The sequence below is a fragment of the Nelusetta ayraudi genome, unplaced genomic scaffold (assembly GCF_046127955.1).
Source record: "Nelusetta ayraudi isolate G7.1 ecotype Tasmania unplaced genomic scaffold, CSIRO-AGI_Nayr_v1 ptg000070l, whole genome shotgun sequence".
Taxonomy (NCBI): domain Eukaryota; kingdom Metazoa; phylum Chordata; class Actinopteri; order Tetraodontiformes; family Monacanthidae; genus Nelusetta; species Nelusetta ayraudi.
In genome coordinates, this window is record NW_027466120.1 from 4,263,240 (window position 1) to 4,281,030 (window position 17,791).

The 17,791-nt window shown below is 46.0% G+C and overlaps 2 protein-coding genes across 10 annotated transcripts in view; one reads left to right on the plus strand and one right to left on the minus strand.

The window, feature by feature from the left end:
* The window catches only part of anks1aa (ankyrin repeat and sterile alpha motif domain containing 1Aa), a 64,511-nt gene extending 49,843 nt beyond the window's left edge, over nt 1-14,668 (minus strand). For 6 of the 9 annotated variants that reach the window (XM_076042192.1, XM_076042188.1, XM_076042189.1 and 3 more), the window contains exons 1-4: nt 14,488-14,666; nt 2,647-2,727; nt 2,258-2,414; nt 1,338-1,400 (exon numbers count right to left, since the gene is read on the minus strand). In XM_076042192.1, the coding sequence (XP_075898307.1) occupies nt 1,338-1,400; nt 2,258-2,414; nt 2,647-2,727; nt 14,488-14,666 (480 nt within the window). Of the gene's footprint in view, nt 1-1,337; nt 1,401-2,257; nt 2,415-2,646; nt 2,728-14,487 lie in introns of all 9 variants that reach the window. The other 3 variants (XM_076042195.1, XM_076042194.1, XM_076042190.1) reach the window with 3 other exon arrangements.
* Nucleotides 14,669-15,850: 1,182 nt separating this feature from the next.
* taf11 (TAF11 RNA polymerase II, TATA box binding protein (TBP)-associated factor) lies at nt 15,851-17,696 on the plus strand. Its single transcript, XM_076041756.1, has 6 exons — nt 15,851-16,050; nt 16,289-16,503; nt 16,774-16,904; nt 16,989-17,076; nt 17,176-17,272; nt 17,371-17,696. Exons 2-6 carry the CDS (start codon nt 16,327-16,329, stop codon nt 17,499-17,501), a joined length of 624 nt encoding a protein of 207 aa, XP_075897871.1. The 5' UTR covers nt 15,851-16,050; nt 16,289-16,326; the 3' UTR covers nt 17,502-17,696.
* The last annotated feature ends 95 nt before the right edge of the window (nt 17,697-17,791 follow it).

The window sequence follows — 17,791 nt, forward strand, 5'->3', positions numbered from 1 at the left end:
GTGTGATGCACAGAGTCTTCTCAAAATGTCCCAGATTACACAAAAAAAAATACAATGACTCAGGCAACATTTGTAAGCAACTGCGCGCAAACTGTGATGACACACGACCACTTTGTCCTCCGAGACCACCTCGTGAACAATCCGTTTTCGACCTCTGCCAAACATGCGGAAGGTTCGACAAAGCATCCATGCTTCAGTTTATCAGTCACTCAATCACTGTCTGTCACTGTCCTGCTAGACGCTGGAAACAGAGGGCTAAATGTACACTTTTCTGTTCACTTTTTAAACTACCCATGCAAGGCTGCTCCACTGAAGTCCAATTTCAATAAATTGGGTATAATATTAAGTCTTTGCAGAGGCTAATTGACTGCTACTCATTGCTTGTTGATTTTACATTTCTGATTAGAAATTGATTTGTAGCAACTGCCAACAGCTTTTGACGGCACCCCAACGCTTTAAGCTAAATGCTTTGCCGTTGCCAACGTTAAATATTTAACTTCTAACAAACACATAATAGCCGACCAACATTCGTTAACCACTAGGTAAACAGCTGGAGCAACTGGGAATTTATTTACGACTGATTGTTTGGAAACTCTATTGATCACAAAGGGGATTTAAATATTTGCATAGGCCTATGTGTACATATACATACATATATATATATATATATATATATATATATATATATATATATATATATATATATATACTGTATATATCCAGTTTGACACAAAGCTGTTGTTTAACAAACAAAAAACAAACTGTATTGACTTCTTGCAACGTAAACTACTGGAAATGTAAAAAGGAAACAAGAGCTCGATAACTCAGAGCAGCGAGTGACCAGATTGAGGAACAAATGAGTTCAGTGGTGACAGCACTTCATCAGGTGACACCAGACCATTTATGGTCACTGAAGAAATGGTTTCTTCCTTGTCAGCGCACGGCATTGTGGGTGGACGCAGCCTAGACAAACGTGCGCGCATGAAGTTATCCTGGAATAAACAGAAGACATGTTGGTCTTCTCTTGTCTTCTCCTTCAGTAAGTTACTCTTACTCTTCCCTCCACCTCCCTTGAGGTGGAAGGAATGCCCTGATGCACTTCTTTGAAAGCAAACGTCTCCACCAAGGTAAATGTTGGGGGGGAGAAGAAGAGGACCACAATTGTCTGGTAACGAGTGGAAATGAGAAAGTTCCTGGTATCCCTGCAGCAGAGTGGCACCCGCAAGCAGCAGCAAACAGAACAGGCCCAAGCACAGCACAGCACAGCAGGAGAGCAAAGGAGCACTTCAAAAAAAAAAAAAAAAAAAAAAGAGTTTTCAGCAGCGCTGTGTACACACCTTGGCGTTAATATAGGGGTCAAAGGGCCCACAGCGTTTGAACTCTTTATGGTCTACAGAACTCTGGGAGAGAGAGGGGAGAAGATAGGTCGATGTTTGGGTTCAGGCGAGCGATGAACAGATGAATGGCAGTCACACATGATTTGAAATGAACAGGGGAAAAAAAAAAGATAATGATAACAATCACAGTCACAGAGTTAATGAACAACCAGACGGTCGAGAAATGACACAAAATGAGACGGTGAGCTCAGCCCCGAGTGATTAGATGCCTCGGTTCACAGGCGTGTTTTTCGAGAGCTCATGATGGGTCATTTCTCGTGGCCGACAGCAGCAGGCCGGAGGTGAGGAGGGGCCCCGGCTGCGTTTGTAGTATATGCTGCAAGCAACCAAACAACATGTGAAACACAGAAGTTAAAACAAACAAAAGAGAACTGTTAGGGGCAAAACAAGCACATCTCACACTGGCAATGGCGCCAAAAGCACGAGTGTCACAGTGGAAGTCAGACGTCACGATGCGCTGTTAATGATTGTTGATGTTCATGTGGCTTAATTAAAGGTGTTGAGGAGCCACATGGCATGCAGGAGAGGAACTGTGGGCCTGGAACGGCCTCCCGCCGCTGCCGCTGATGGTCAAGTGGGGCTTTGAAACTGGAAGGTGTCAGCGAAGGGCGACACGTTCCAGCTTCATTTCACCCAAATTTATTTCTGGTCGTGTCCTCAGACCCCCATCTGCTACCGAACTTTTAGAAATATCACTTTTATTTTGCAAAAAACTGTAATGGAAACGCAGCTACAGTCTGTTTTTAATGGCGAGGTCGAAAGTGTTGCTCTTAATTCGCGGCCATTTCTAACTAGGGCAAACTGAAACTTCACCAAGGCCAAGAAAAAAAAGATCATAATCAAGCGTGCGGGCAGCAGACCTGCTCGTTGAGTCTGGGGTGCGAAGGCCCCTGGTGGATGAGCAGTTTGACGATGTGCTCGTCGCCCTTCCAGGCAGCCAGGTGCAGCGGGTAGCAGCCCTTGTTGTCGGCGATGTTGGTCAAGGCCTCGTTCCGTAGCAGCGTCTCTACCACATCACTGGCGGGAGAAACAAACAACAAGACCGATCAGACAATTTAAATACACGTCGACCCCAATGATGAAAAAACAAACAAACACATACACACACACAGCACTTTCACATTCTGCCAATCAACAGTCAGGTCTCGCCCCAGGGGAGGCGTTCACTAGTGGGGGAAGGCTGACCTTGTTTTTCTGAAGCGCAAACAGAACAACAAGTGGTTGTCTTTTTTTTTTATCTCTGATCTACCTGTGTCCATTGAGGGCAGCGTGGTGGAGCGGCGTGTATCCAGTGCTGTCCACACAGTTCACATTGGGGCCTCTCCAGATGCTGTTGGGAAGAGAATTCCGTTAGTCCTTAGAGCACATGAAAGAAATTCCACCCCCCCCAGCAAAGAAATCATCAGCTGGAATGCTTTAAGAACATTACTATTGCACCAAAACCTTTCAGGATGTGCTGAACACACGTGGGCTGGCTTTGACAGCTTCTAATTGAATGTGATTTTAGAGAATAAATATGAAATGCGCAATATGCAGTCATCATTGCAGAAGTTGAATGCTTTAAAATTGCTACAAAATGTACAATTCTAAAACAAAGCTGTGTGTTATTCTCACACTTAGTTGTTTGTGCTAAACCATAAAAGAGTCAACAGAGCACCAGGCTTTATAGTTGAGGCTTTTTAAAACAGTCTACTTTTAGTCCGTGGCACTCACAATGATCACAGAGCATTCAAGATCATTATTTCACAAAACTTGTTATAATTGGGTTCAGTGCAGAAATAAGTCAGTGACCCCAAAACCTTTGAATGTTCGTGTATAAGCACTCTCCTTAGGAGGGGCGTAGAGCAGCAGCAGCAGCAGCAGCACAGAATTAAAAGGGAAAACAAACAGCAGCAACCACAATGAGCTAATTGCTGCTCATCCCTGGCAAAAGTGGCACAGCCTGATTATTCGGGGTCCTGAAGCAACACCGGGTTTTTGTTGTTGCACGTTGCTGAGATACAGCACGCTATCGGGCCGGAAGATTCGACCCGGGCCGAGCCGAGCCGAGCCGAGCTGTCAGCCCACATCGGTTCGCTTCTTTTCATTTGCAAAGAGTGCTGGGGTGATGAGGAGGGGAGATGTGGTGTGTGTGTGTGTGTGTGTGTGTGTGTGTGTGTGTGTGTGTGTGTGTGTGCGTGCGTGTGCCAGCCAGCCGCTGGGCTGCGAGGCTCTCTGCAAGACCTCAGCACATCCTAAATAAATCATGTGACGAGGAAATCCCAGCACTGGTGAACCAAATATCTGGGACGAGAGTCATTTTTTTTTTTTTGCAAGCGGAGCAGGAGGGAGATCAAAAGCAGCAGAAAAATCAATCATGAATGGGCCAAAATGGAAAAAGGCAGAATCTTATTTACTTTTTTTTCCTTCTCTTTTTTTTGTACTGCTTACTTAGCTTTTGATATATTATAGAAAGCTTTGCCCAAAGCGGAGCACGGCAACTCATTTGATAGTGGAGCTGGTTCATAATTCATGACTGGCTTTGGTTTTCTTTTTTCTTTTTTCTTTTTTTGATAAAAGCGTGTCGTTTTTTATGAATAACAAGGCGAGTGGAGAGGACTCGGCATCGCACGGCCGTAAACAATCGCGCTTCTGGTCAAGAGGGACAAAAAAAACAGTCAGGAAACAATATCTCTCACATTCACAAGATCAGCTGAGTTACATTAAGGGCCGGTGCCTTGTGCACTGTGCACTGTTTCACGCACACAAGCGCTTATTCTTTGGTTTGCAATAATTTGCCCCCCTCCCGCTTCAAATACACCTCTGGCTCGCACAGTAGGCTGCAATTACATGGGCAGGGTAGCCGTATTAAATAAGTGTCCCGAAACCATGTGCATCCTGCAGAACAACGGCCCAAAGCAGAGTCCAGAGCCCAGAGCCCAGAGCCCAGAGCCGCATTTAAAAAGTCTCTGGGTTGTGTCTTTTTTCAAAACCGGCCCCAAAGGAACATTTGGGATATCAGAAGCGGGGGGCGGGGGGGATGCCAGGAGGAAATACTTGAGTGTGAAAATGTGGTCGTGAGGAAATGCTTGGGACTGATAAAGGTTCTCGCGTCTGCGGGGAGTGGGAACTGTGTGCAAGTCGGCACTTTACTTTAGATCCCACAGGAGCGGTTTGTCTCCCGTTTCTGTTCCTTGCCAATTTGACTGTAAAAGCTCCAGATTGAGCTGAAATGACTACAATAACGTGCATGTCTAGCCTGCCAATGCCCTCCAGTGTAAACGAGCAAATTCCTTCGTTGACGTCATTATTTTCTAAAGGCAGCCCTTCAACTCGCAGGTCTTGTTTTGCACTGATAGAAGACAATGTTGTTGTCGATGTACAATAATAACAGGGCTGTCATTTATTTCTTTAAATTGTGATTAAGCTGGGATTAATCACGCTTGGATTTGCATTTTTAGCATTTCAAGAAGGTTTTTGATGAAAACAAGAAAAGATTTCCTTTTTAGATCTTTTGTATCATTTCTTTCCAAAACAGTGCATCAAAATTCACTTATTACAGAAGCATTTTACAGGAGTTCCATTTTGGCTCCTTTCTCTGTATCATACAGCTGCTGCACGGGTGAACAATCGCTTCCGTCGACGGTAAGGTGCACAACGGGTCAGAGCATTCAGTTGACACCCATTTAGCAATCGCTCTAGTTGGCTTCTTCGATGTACTTTCATCCACAGGTCTGGTGCCTCGCCAGTCAGAGGGTCGTTGACTGCACCTGGATACTTGGTGTGCACGTGGTCGCCGAAGCCATCACAGCACTGATACCCCTTCCTGCTTAGTAGGCACGGCCTCGACCAGGTGTTGGTTCCTCCCTCTGACACCACTTTTGTGTTTGTCCCATTCCAAACACGTGCCGGCAGCAACAACACAGCTGAGGACAGAGGGCTTAAACGTCCTGTTTTCTGAAGAGCTGTGAATCATTATTTTTTCTATTCCAAGCTAATTCATGCACAGCCGCTCCATTGCTCCAGTAAAGATCAGAACGCGGGAGAATATGGGAGCTTTGAGATTACAGGAAAAGGGTCTTGCGGCTGGCTGTTCAGAGAGGGAAGGGGGGGGCGGGGGGGGGTTGGGCAGAGACAGACCTCTAGCCGCTGTCCTAGATAAAGAGTTACGTAACAGCTGACAACGGGAGACGAAAAAAAAAGGCCATAAACAAATTAACATGAACACGAACTGAGTGGCGACTACACGGTCAAAGAATTTTTATGAGTTGAGAAACAGGGCGGTGACACAGAGAGAAGATGCCATCGCGGGTTGAAGGAACCGGCGCATTCATCCCGCCGAGACGAGGCAAGATAACCGACGGTCTTCTGCATGCGAAGCTCCAGCCTCAATTTTTAGAAGCCGCTTCGTTTAGTCTCCGGGTTTGAGACATTGAAGCATCAAACTTGAGTGCTATCACCTTGCTCACCCCTGGGCAGATAAAAACAAATGGCGATGCACCCCGAAGTACAATGTTTATGTTTTTTCTTTCCTTTTATCAGATTACTCCAATCAGGCTCATGGATTAATTTAAAAAAAATCCCAGCATTCAATGGGAGTGATGGCCGCAGCCGCCCATCACATTTCTGCTTCACTCCAGTCACGCTCACATCTGCCACGAGCGGAGCCGACAGCGGCGGCGGCGGCTTTAAGTGCAGTCCAAGTGTTGCGTCCTGGTTTTTGGCAGCGCGGCACTCAAGGGCATGAGTCAGAGTGGTGCTCGCCAATCCACTTCATCCTCTTACTACGGCTCACAACCAACCTCACTGAGGGATGGGCTTAGGCCCCCGGAGCAGGGCAGTGGGCAAAAGAGAGTTGATTTGGTTTGGGATGGGGGGGGGGGGGGGTGGGGGGGGATAGTGGTGGTGGTGCGTGTGTGTGTGTGTGTGTGTGTGGGGAGGGGGGCACATTCATGGGAACTGACTGAGGAATTCCTGTTTGAAAAGGCTGAGCTAATCCTTAATTTCCCTGAGGGAATATCGACGGAATGAAGCCACAGTTTGAAAAAGATTCTGGGGGGGCTGTAATTCCGTGTCGCACAAAGCCCGGCCAGTGCGACAGGATGGGGAGTGGTGGGGTGAGGTGGGTGCCAGGATAATAACATTTTGCCTCTTTTATGGGCTCTCGGCATCAGTCGTGTGATGTTATTTGGCACGTTTGCTGGGTTCACAAACAAAAAAAGTAAAAGTTTGAATGTCACACGGCTCAGACAGCAGACATTAATGAGGCGTATTTCTCATAAAACCTCACGGGACGAGATTTTACCAGAATTATGTTTGCTTTTGTTTGTTTCTGTTGGTTTGCTGTCAAGAATGGTTGTTATATTTTTCTCTTTGATTACTTGTAAAAAATATATATATGTCTATATCCGCCTAATACAGCCACAGCTTTCAAAGGAGGAAAAAAAAATTCTTTCTTCAATTAAATCATATTGAATTCTTTATTTTATAAGATTTGATCAAATTTTAAAAGGTGTCTGAAAAGTTTTCTACTGCTGCACATTCGAAGTTCCCTCTCGCTACGTTGTCTCTCTTTTTTCAGTGAAAATGAAAAGTCAATATTTTGTTGCTCTTGGCTACATAGCCTTGGGGGAACGTCGGGGGAAAATCCCGTCCCAAGCTGAAGGAAACAGGAGCCCAGGTGAGTGCATCAAATAAACAGATCTGTCCTCCGGCTTATTAGCGGTGCGACCACACTGCCAGGGATTAGTCCGGCCCAGGGCAACCAGCCCAGCAGTGACTGGCACATGCCAGACACCGTCAGGGAAATTAGGCTTAATTATGCGTAGTGCTGGGGATGTGGGGTGAGCGGGAAACAGATGCCCTGCGGTAAGATGGCCAACCTAAGCATCTTCTCCCCTCAGCAGACGGACTGAAGTACCTGGCAGGCTCCTCCAGGCCTGCTGAGAAACACTCTCCCTGATTTAATGAGCTGAAATCCCTGGCAAAGTTCCACAGCGGGGCCGGAGAGCTACAAATGTAATAAAAGTAGCGCTCACTCTTGATGAAGGTTAAGGCGGACTACAGCAAAGCTTGGCGCACGGACCGCACTCTCTGAAGCTGATTGGGGAGTCAAATTCGCAGCCTGACGGAGGTGGTAAGGACATCATGTTGGCCAACCGCTAACATGGCTGCGCAAAATATTGCTTGTTGATCTCGAAGAGCCTGTGAGATACAAAATTTGCTTTACTTTTTTTTTTATGTTTTCAAAATTGAATACGTGTCCCCAGCCTGACAGTGAACTCCCCGAGAAGTGATAAAATAGACCAAGCCGTTACTTTTTTTGCTAGCTCATTAAAAAAAAAAAAGTGTATACTTGAGTAACGTCAGACAGGACATAACATTTTAGAGCACACGTGAAAACAATGTTGTAAAATGATGTTCATGCTTGGGTCAGAACGAAATGTCAAGTCAAATTAAATGAAAGTACAAATTGTAAATTGTATCCACTAAGCACAAATCCACTAGATTTGTGCTTAAACACAAGGGTCAGTACCCTTTGTGACATCAGAGAGGGCACTGCCCTCCGACCCCCTGTTTTGACCTGACGCCCTGCGTCCTCTCACCTCTTTTGTGAGAGGAAATGACCAAAGACAATATTTGAGGCAGCATATATGAACATTTGTTAGTCGACTGAAATGATGATGATCCTGATCATGGTCTTGTAGTTGCAGAAATCACTTGAATGCTGCACTTTTCAGATATTAATCTTTTCATGGTGGTCTGGAAAGAAGGATCTTTACCACTAAGTTAAATTAAAGGTATATGCAACATCTAATCTTAGACATAGACATAGACAGACTTTATTGATCCCCTTGGGATGACTCCCTCATGGGAATCAGCCTGCTTAACGGTATGGATCCAGCCCTACACTGAATAACAGAATATTTCCTAATACAATGTGTTGTAATACAATTTGATGCAAACAAGGGGTAAGGAAGATGTTTTAACTGTCCAAATTTCAGGAAACATTCAAAAATGTCCTGTAGAATCAGTACGTTTAAGCAACGAGGATGGCTGACGGACATCAATATTGGACAAGATGCAAATGCAGAGTCTCCAAACGGAAGAAAAGTCGTTAAAAATAGGTCAGTATTAAAACTTCATGGCTCTGTGGCACACCAAAGTGAGCCTTTCACACAGCAACAGTGCTGCAGCACAGAAAGCGTCAAAGAACCACACAGTCCCTGCCAGCAGACTTTGATCAAGAGCAGCCGCTTGGGCTAACGGCAGAAATCACGGTGATGGGCACCAAAAACACCGGCCTTGCAGATGAAGGGAGCTGAGATGAATATAAAGCATGAAATTATATAACGGTGCTGGGAGAAAACAGAAAACACATTCAGTTGCAGACTGTCTCACAACTTTTTGTGCCATGGCACAACGACACAAATCTCACTGCTGTTCCAAGCTGTTCCCCAGTTTCGACTAAAACTCGGTCTGACCTGCTTCTTTAAAGCCTCACCTTGCGCCCAAAATCTCTGTCCTTCCTTTCCCTTCGCCACTTGTCGCCAGGCTGCTTTCCCCCCACGAGGCTTCTCTCTTTTAAACAACTGGCGAACGTACGATAGGTGTGCGTCTGCAGTTGCAAATGAGCTGAGTCACGGCGAGGCCAACCCAGCCCTGTTTGCCATTCCTCTCAGCTTCAGTGTGCATGCATCAAAGCAGGGGGAGAGTCGGACAGACGATGTATTAAGAGTTGCTCTGTCGCAGTGGCTCTGAGCAGAACCTGTTTGAAGTCTGGAGGTGGAGCAGAGGCTGCTGTGGACCCAGCAGGTGGGCAGAGGGAGGCTGCTGAGAGACGCCAGTCAGCTGAAAATGTCTGGGGTCAGGTCGGAGGGGGGCGTCTATACTCGCCGCCCGCTATCACGAGCTAGGAGCTTTCACACAGGTCAATGACGGCCCACAGACGGCTTCAAGATAAGTTGAAACCTCAGGAGTCGTATCTGTTCAAACTGTCACTGTCATTTGTCACAAGGAGGGTTTGAAAGAAAATTGGTTCAAAACTCCCACGCCCTCAGATCCAGCACCTGGTTAGGTTGCTTGGCGCCTTCAGGGCCGACTGAGGCTGGCCGTAGGAGTGTGCCCTGTTTTGACCCTTGGTCATGGGATGACCTCCAAAATTGACTCGCTTTTTCCGTCTCTTTGGAGAACTGCCAGCCCAGTATTGTTGGCTTAGTTTGCTTGCTTGCTGATCATCTGCTGCTTTCTGTTACTGTTTCTGTTTTTATGTGACGCTTCCTCGTGCTTGCTGATGGTGGTCTTATCTTTTTCTATCGCAGCTCTCGTGGCTGTGTTTTTGTACACGTGTGTCTGTATTCATCTGTTTGTCCGATGTGTAACGCTCCCGCCTCTCGGCCAGGTCACCATTAAGAAAGGAGATTTCATCTCAACTGTTTTTTTCTTGGTTTAGTAAAGGTTAAACAAAAAAACACAATTAAATTCAGTGGGCGAGCTGGGGGTGAAACGGAGTTCAGGGATAATGCGCGCGAGGAGACTCAGCAGATGTGCCGGTCGGGAAATGTGTCAGCGTCGCATCACATGAGCTGCTTTTTGTTTCCTTTTCACGCAGCAAATGACAAAAAAGATTGCATGCTTCTTTGGAAGAGGGCAAGAAAAGTCTCTTCAAACAGCTGTCCTACTAGTCCAGAGTGCTTCTCTCAACAAACTAATCAAGAAGCCCGTGACCCACTTGCATGACCGTTATTATTAGCATGCTCCTATGAGGTTAAAGTAAAGATAAATGGCTGTATTGTGCATCGAGGGGCCACTGCATGTCTGTTTTGCTGCCCTCCCCCCCCCCCTCCGCCCCCCAGTAAAAAGGCACATGTGTGGAATTCATCACCGCCGAAGTGACTTTATGCTCGCTTTCTCCCGCTACACAAACACAACACCCCGCAGTCGTCGCATGCCACATTTCAGATGCTCTAGGAATGCTAACATCGTGGTGTTGGATTTCCCAGCTTGCACCGCTCCCTCACGGGCTTGGAGCAACTATAGTTTCTCTCGGTTCAGGGGTCAGCGGTTGACAGGACGCGCCTGCCCAGGCGCTCCGTTTGCTCGGCCCTCGGCTACCTCGGCGCCGTGAACTTGCGCTATTTGCTTGCTATTTTGCGCCGCAAAAGTGATAGAACCCGTCGCGTTAGCACCGTCTGCTCGCTGAAAGCTAGGCCAGTGCACTGTCTCCGGCCCTGTGGTGCACCTTGGCACCCGGTCAACCCCAGATGCACGTCAACCACGATTATTAGCCATTTTGCAATCAGGGGTACACGGAATGCAGTTTTTTTTTTTTCCCCCATCCCACAGCAATCGGACACAACTCATCCGTTCTGCACGAGCCAGGGACTGTGTGCGAGTTGGGATGGAATGATTTGGAGATGCGCCCAAGCCTCTTAAAATGCTCCCAGAGTCACCCCACTGATAGGAATGCCTTACTCACTGCTCACTATCAGCAGAGCAGAATAACATTTTGAAAACCACATTAAACATTCCAAGCGAGTCCGTGTGAATGTTCTGAAAGCCCCTCGCAAGGCTGCCACAGCACACCTTGGAAATAAACGAGTTGCAATACTGAGAATAGGTGGTCCAATTCTGTCCAGCTGACATCTTCATTTTCATTGTCCGGCTAAAAAGTTAAAGAAAGTTCCCCCCCGAGTGGTCTTCGGGGACTGATATGAATATGAAAAGCAATCAGTCCACACTCTGTCAGTGGGACAAAGGACGCGGCTGTGGGGCCGACGGAGGAGTCCTCATCTGGCGAAGCTCTCAGAGTGTCCGTCCAGAACGCCATGCATTCCTCTGTTAATTTCCCCTCAGTGGGCAGGCAACACTCTCTGCCAGGGACTTGTCTTACCTCCGGTCTTACTGCAGCTGCTGCTGCCGGTGTTTGGACAAACCCAGGCCAGAAAGTACTAGCAAAGAGCTCTTCCTGTACACCACTGGGATTAGAGAGGCCGTGGGGCCCGAGCAAAAACTGCAATACAGATGACAGTCGAGGAAATGTGCGACTCCCCCCCAAAAAGACACTGCTGGGCCTTAATGGTCCCATACTATACCAATTATCACATTGCAATACAGTGGGGTAGCCTTGGAAAAACAAAAAAACATAGTTCTCCAGAAAGCAGATTTGCTAAAACTATCACTTTGTTGAACCAAGTTTCACAATGAGGGACAAAAACCAAGCACCCACACAGCAAAAATCTGGCTAGCTGTGCTCTCTAGCCTAGTGTCACTTGTGACATTGTGACACTGCTGGGTTGGTTCTCAAAAACTGCATGTTTTTGCACCCTCTTTCTGAGAAGCAGGGCTGGCAGAAGAAGTGAGCAATGGACTTTGTTCTCATTTCTTGGAAGTTCACCGACAAGCCAGAGGTTCAGAATTTTATTAGAGCATACTGCTGCACTAAATTTTGCATAGCCTGGGACCTTTGGGGGCCCAAACAAAAGGGTATCAACTTATCTTGCTTGCTGCCAACACAATCCAACACTCCCTGGACCCGCCCAGCTCATTTTGGTGATAATGGAGCAACGTGGAACAAATGTTTGGGGTGGTGGCGGCGTTATACATAGTGGGGTCGACGTCTATCCCATAGCAACCACTAGGACGCAGCCTCCTGGGAAAGCAGACATTCCGTAGAGTGGAGCTGTACTGCCTGGTTACAAAAACACAGCGTGTCCCAACATGAAACCCATTCCAGGGCGAGAACGCCAAAAATCCAGCAAGGACACACACAACACGCCTTCAAGGAATGGGAATAATGTTGAATAACCTAAACAACTGAGCTGGTTGACCTACTGTATGTAGCCTGTCTTTGCACATTAAACCAGTGTTTGTTGTTGACGCCCCCTGTGTGTGTGGGGTGGGTGGGGGTGGGGGGGTGTACCCTCCCTCCACGCAGCAGGAGACATAAGACTCATTAAATGAACGTCAAGGCATTTGATTTATATTGCAAGTTTTTACAACACGACTGGATGTTAATGTACTTTTAATACGAAGGGAAGGGAAGGGACGCAGATGAAGAGCTGGCGACACATGAGGGGGACATGTAGACAGCGAAATGTTGCTAGCCACAGATGCTGCACGTCAAATCTCCTCCGACAGGATTACAAGCCAACACTCTCTAACAGTGCATGGTCGTGATGAACAGATTACAGTGTTCTGGTTGAATAAAAGACAGGGTGCCAAATCACAGCCCTGTGACCGCTGTGGCAATTTGCCCTGACGCCATTAATATGTATAGGCACTTTATTTATGCAAACTAACTCACAGGTTATAAACAATAGCAACAATGCTCCCCGGTCTCCCCCTGTGGCCACTAATCCTTCTGCTCATTCCACTCCGAGACTTTGCAAGACTCTGACTTAAACTCGGCACAGACTCGGAAAAAGCTCCGCCGGCTCCCATGGCAAAGTCTAGCCAGTGATTTCCCAGAGCAGCTTCTGCCAAACATTGATTACTCAAGTCTGGACGGATGACATAGAGGCTTCTTCCAGCGGGACGCACGGATCTGCCGGGGAGAAGCAGAGCCAGCCAGCCTGCATGACATCTCTGAATTGGGTTTCCGGTTAAAGGGCTCGCTGTAATTACCTTGAGTAGTTTGTGCCGTCAGCACCGTGTAACACATCAATGCATCACCTCCAGCCCTGCCATAACACATGTGCCTCACGAGAAAGTCGCACAGAGATCCCAGAGGAGTTATGTTGTATTTTGATTGACAGCCGTTTACCGTTATGTACATTAAACAGAGGTGTGTGTGTGGGTTGTGTTGGGGGTGGTGGTGGTGGTAGTGGTTAGGTCTTTTACATGGACTGTGCTTCATTTGTCAGTAAAATGTAATAAGATAATTAAGTCCACAAGTTAAGATTTTCCATTGATTTTATAGATAGGCTTTTAGTATCCAGGCTTTGTTGCTTTTGGTCTAATCAAGATGTGTTCTCTTTTCATTAATTAAGGGTCTTAATACAGCAACACAACAGCAGTCGGAGCTGTGGGTATATTACAAGAAGAAAAGACCTTGTGCAGACTGGGAAAAATATTGTTTCGTGAGGGGAAATTAAACTGTCCCATCGTGGTGAGTTTATAATTCTGATAAGATCTGCGGGGACAAAATGAAGCGCAGAGTCTATCTGATCTAATATAGCGCACTCTGTTGTTCAATATTAACCATCAGGCCTTGGCTGCCGAGCTGTAGAGGTGACACACTGTGCAAACAAGACTGGCCAAACTGCTCTTCTCCTCAACAGTTCAAAGAGAACGAGATCTGACATTATGCTATCCAATAATAACACGTTTTTCCACAACAAAGGGTTTCGGTTCCACAAACAAACATCACAACCACGTTTGGGCATTGGAGTCAGATAATCCGCAGGGAGACGACAGCATGTGCACAGGTGGCACACGAGCAACGATAACAGGGACAGTGGAGAAACAGTGGGGGACAGTGCAGAGCTTTGACTTCATATTTTGCTTCCTCATCTCTTGATCAAACAGCGCAACTTATAATTAGCAGCAAAAAAAAAAAAAAAAAAGTGGGAGAGAAAGGCTGACAGCTGCATCTGAGTAGTGTAAACCTCCCTGATATGGTGGCTTTTCTGAGAACGTGACACATCACATCAGGTCCTTAAGATCAATCCAAGGAGAGAATCCAAAATCTATAGCAGGCATCAAAACTGCAGCATGGACAGTGAGTCTGACAGCTCACTTCATTTCTCACACTTCCCATCAGTGCAAGTGTGAGAAATCCATCACGCGTCTCCAGTTGTTTGTGCACGACTGTGTGGCATTTCGCACTGATAGTTACGTGCAAATTCAACTATTGCTTGACAGGAGTGGCAGCCAGCCACAGCTGCCAGAGACGTGGAGCTGGGGAGCTAACAAAGAAACATGCGCGGCTTGTGCGCCGCACCACTGTATGTGTTAATTTGGTGGAATATTAACAGGAAAAAACGCACTGCGTGTGAGCACAACTGCCATTTGAAATAATCTCTGTCATTCACAGGCGTTCTACTCTCCCCCTCGCTGTCTCTCCCATGCAGCGACGACCGCATGTCTCCTCTTCCTGATTCCAACCTACCTGAGCAGACTGGAGAGCGGATGAGAGGAGGCGCCGTGCCCGCCGCTGTTGCCGCTTCCACCGGTGCCCGACGAGCCGCCGCCGGAGCCCGCCGACTGCCGCTTCCCGGACAGGAGCTTCTCCACCGCGGCGAGGTTCCCCGTCCGCGCCGCCTCGAGAAGTTCCTGCTCCTTCCCCATCGCGAATCCCACGGAATTCAGAGGAGACGCGGGGAAGAGAAGAGAAAGAGGGGCGCTTGGGTGTCGGGAGTGGAATTCCTCTTCTCCCTTTGCTCTCTCTCTCTCTCTCTCTCCCCCCAGCTCCCGACCTCAAGTTATTTCTCAGCGCTGCTGGTGCGGTGGCGAGGAAACAAAAGCTCCCTCCGCCCGCTGGTAGAGTCCCTCCGGATCCACGGTGCCGCTGGCGCTAGAGGAAGGGGGGGAAAGTTTCTTTGAGCACCACGGTACCACCGCTGCCGCCACCGAGCAAACTTCCTCTGACCAGTCCCGGGAGGCTTGTCCGTCACTTCCTCGAAACTGCCGTCCCCCGCATCTACAATCTGAAACCCTCCAGACGCCACACACACACACACACACACACACACACACACACACACACACACACACACACACACACACACACACACACACACACACACACACACACACACAACTCCTTGTACCCCCGCCTTAGCTGCTTTACAGAGAAAGTGGATGGGTAAAAGCAAAATGGCGTCTATTTTTAGGAGAGGGATGCCCATCCAGGTCATGCCATGCTAATCTTCTCTAAGATCCAGGGGCCACTGTTGCTTTACTGACCAAGCACTCATTATTCACCACGATGTTACATGTCTATATTTTATTCGAAGCTGCCAATATCCTTAAATAATAGCTTAAATGACAACTTCAAATGTCTAGTCACTCAATAATAATCCAATTTGCAACTACCTGTTACCTGAAGTTATTTCAAAACCCTCATGGGCGTTAGCGTGAATATTTCACAACACCCATGAGGTGACAACACTGAGGCACAGCCAGTCTGACTAATAATTACAGCAGCAGTCCAAAGTGCCATTTAAATGTGCGTGCAACACGAAGCATATACCGTAGGGTCCCCATTATAACAACATTGGATGTATGTGTTTTATCTTTTAAACTATGTATATTATATTTAATTATACATTAACACAGTTGCTCCATCAAAACAAGTAACTGGGATTTATTTGTTGATTTTGAAATCAAGACATAAGGCATAAAAAAACAGAACACAGACATAATAATGAAAACAAAAAAAACAAAACAAAACTAAAGGTTTTATTTGAGAAATGTTTTTACCGTGTGCACCGTTTGCCTCTTGGTGTCAATAAAGTTTGTTCAAACAGGAAGCGGAAATACAAACTATCAACAGACCTCGGCCCGAACGTTAGCATTTCCATGCTAAAGCAGATACTGTCTGGGTTTTAAATTGTTGTAATCTAAACACAAAGTGTCTTATTTTTCGTCGTTATGCAAAGTTTATATTTCTAACTATCTTTAGCAACTAATTTGACGATCGACAGTCGATGCCTGTGTTCGAGCTGCAAAGGTAAAGTGATTAGCTGTCCGTTTTGCGTAAGCGGTGTTTTAATCTAAATGCTATTATTCAACGTAATTTCTTGCAATGCGAAAGAAAGATAATTCCCACTTAATTACATTTGTTATTTCTATTTATAATGTTTCTCTAAACGGAATTCAAGTAATAATTAACATTAGCCCAACGTTTTCTAACGCAAAAGTCAGCCACGCTAAAAAAGCGTTCTTCACGGAATCTGTTACTCTTTCAGAACCTGAAGCTATCGTGTAGCGTTGGTGGGACAGGTATATGATGGCGGACCCTGCACGCATCAAAGTTGACAGTGGATCCGAGAGATCAACATCTGCCAACGAAGAGAAGACCGATGTCAAAACAGAACCGGAAGATGCAGCACCAGCAGCAAAATCTACTGACGAAAACAAAGAGCCATCTTCACAGGAGCAGCCCAAACAAGAGCAAAAGTCTGTGAGTGTCTACCATAAGCTTCCGGTTATACTGGTTGGACACATTCCATACATATCACAACATCACTAAATAACAATGTAAAAAAAAAAAAAAAACTTTTTTTTTTTTTTTTGCAGCGATCAATTATCCTCTACAACATAACATTGTAAATGCAAGTCATCTACATGTATATAATACTGAGCATGGTCTTGACTATATGTATACATATTATTATATTGTTTAAGTTGTAAATATAGTAAAGTATAATCTGTTTTCTCTCCCACTATGAAGGAATTGGCAGGTGGGGATGATGAAGATGAAGGAACGTCAGGCCAATCTGCAGCCAAGAGGATGAAGGTGGAGCCCGAAAAGAAAAAGGAAAAGCGCCACAAAGTTGATGAGGATGAAATACAAAAGATGCAGTAAGAATGAGATTTGCATCAGGTCATTTTAATTCTATATACTTGAACCAGTCCTATTCTGGTAAATGTCACTATGCCTTGTAGGGTTCTAGTGTCATCATTTTCTGAAGAGCAGCTGAATCGCTATGAGATGTACAGACGTTCTGCCTTTCCAAAGGCTGCCATCAAGAGGGTGAGGTTACAATTGAAAGTTTTTTTGTGTGTGTGTTTTGAACTTATCACTGCCTCTACACTTTTAAACTAATGCCCCATTTTGAAAACATTTTCCCAGCTGATTCAGTCCATAACAGGATCATCGGTGTCCCAGAATGTGGTGATTGCCATGTCTGGTATCTCCAAGGTATTTGCAGGAGAAATTGTTGAGGAAGGTGAGTGGCAAACTAACATAATTAAGAGAAATTAAGAACATTTTTAAATGTGTTAAAAAAAAATAAATAAATAAATAAATCCCTGTTTGTCCTAACAGCATTGGATGTCTGTGAGAAGTGGGGTGACACGCCACCACTTCAGCCTAAACACATGAGGGAAGCAGTGAGGAGGTTGAAGAGCAGGAATCAGATTCCCAACTCAAAGCACAAGAACATTCTGTTTCACTGAGAATGGCACCGGCACTGAGGACAGATAAACTGATGCACAAGCGTGTAGTCATGATACACAGACGGCAGCCGAGTAGTAACTGGTTAAAATCATCAAACGCCAATGTGACTGACTGTTATATAATATTTTTTGATGTAACGTTTGAATGAAATGTTTATTTGTGGTTGTTGTAAATACAGCATATTTTATACCTATCATATCACATGATTCTGTTATTTCTTTTTTTAAAGCTTGAATAAGTCAGCGTGCTCTTGTAAAACTACAATCAGAGGAATTTAATAAACAAAACA

Bases quoted from the DNA above. Each gene is read 5' to 3' on its own strand.
- taf11 (XM_076041756.1), top strand. From the start codon at position 16,327: ATGATGGCGGACCCTGCACGCATCAAAGTTGACAGTGGATCCGAGAGA. The intron at 16,905-16,988 runs GTAAGAATGAGA...TATGCCTTGTAG, and splicing joins GATGAAATACAAAAGATGCA to GGTTCTAGTGTCATCATTTT. The intron at 17,077-17,175 runs GTGAGGTTACAA...ACATTTTCCCAG, and splicing joins CAAAGGCTGCCATCAAGAGG to CTGATTCAGTCCATAACAGG.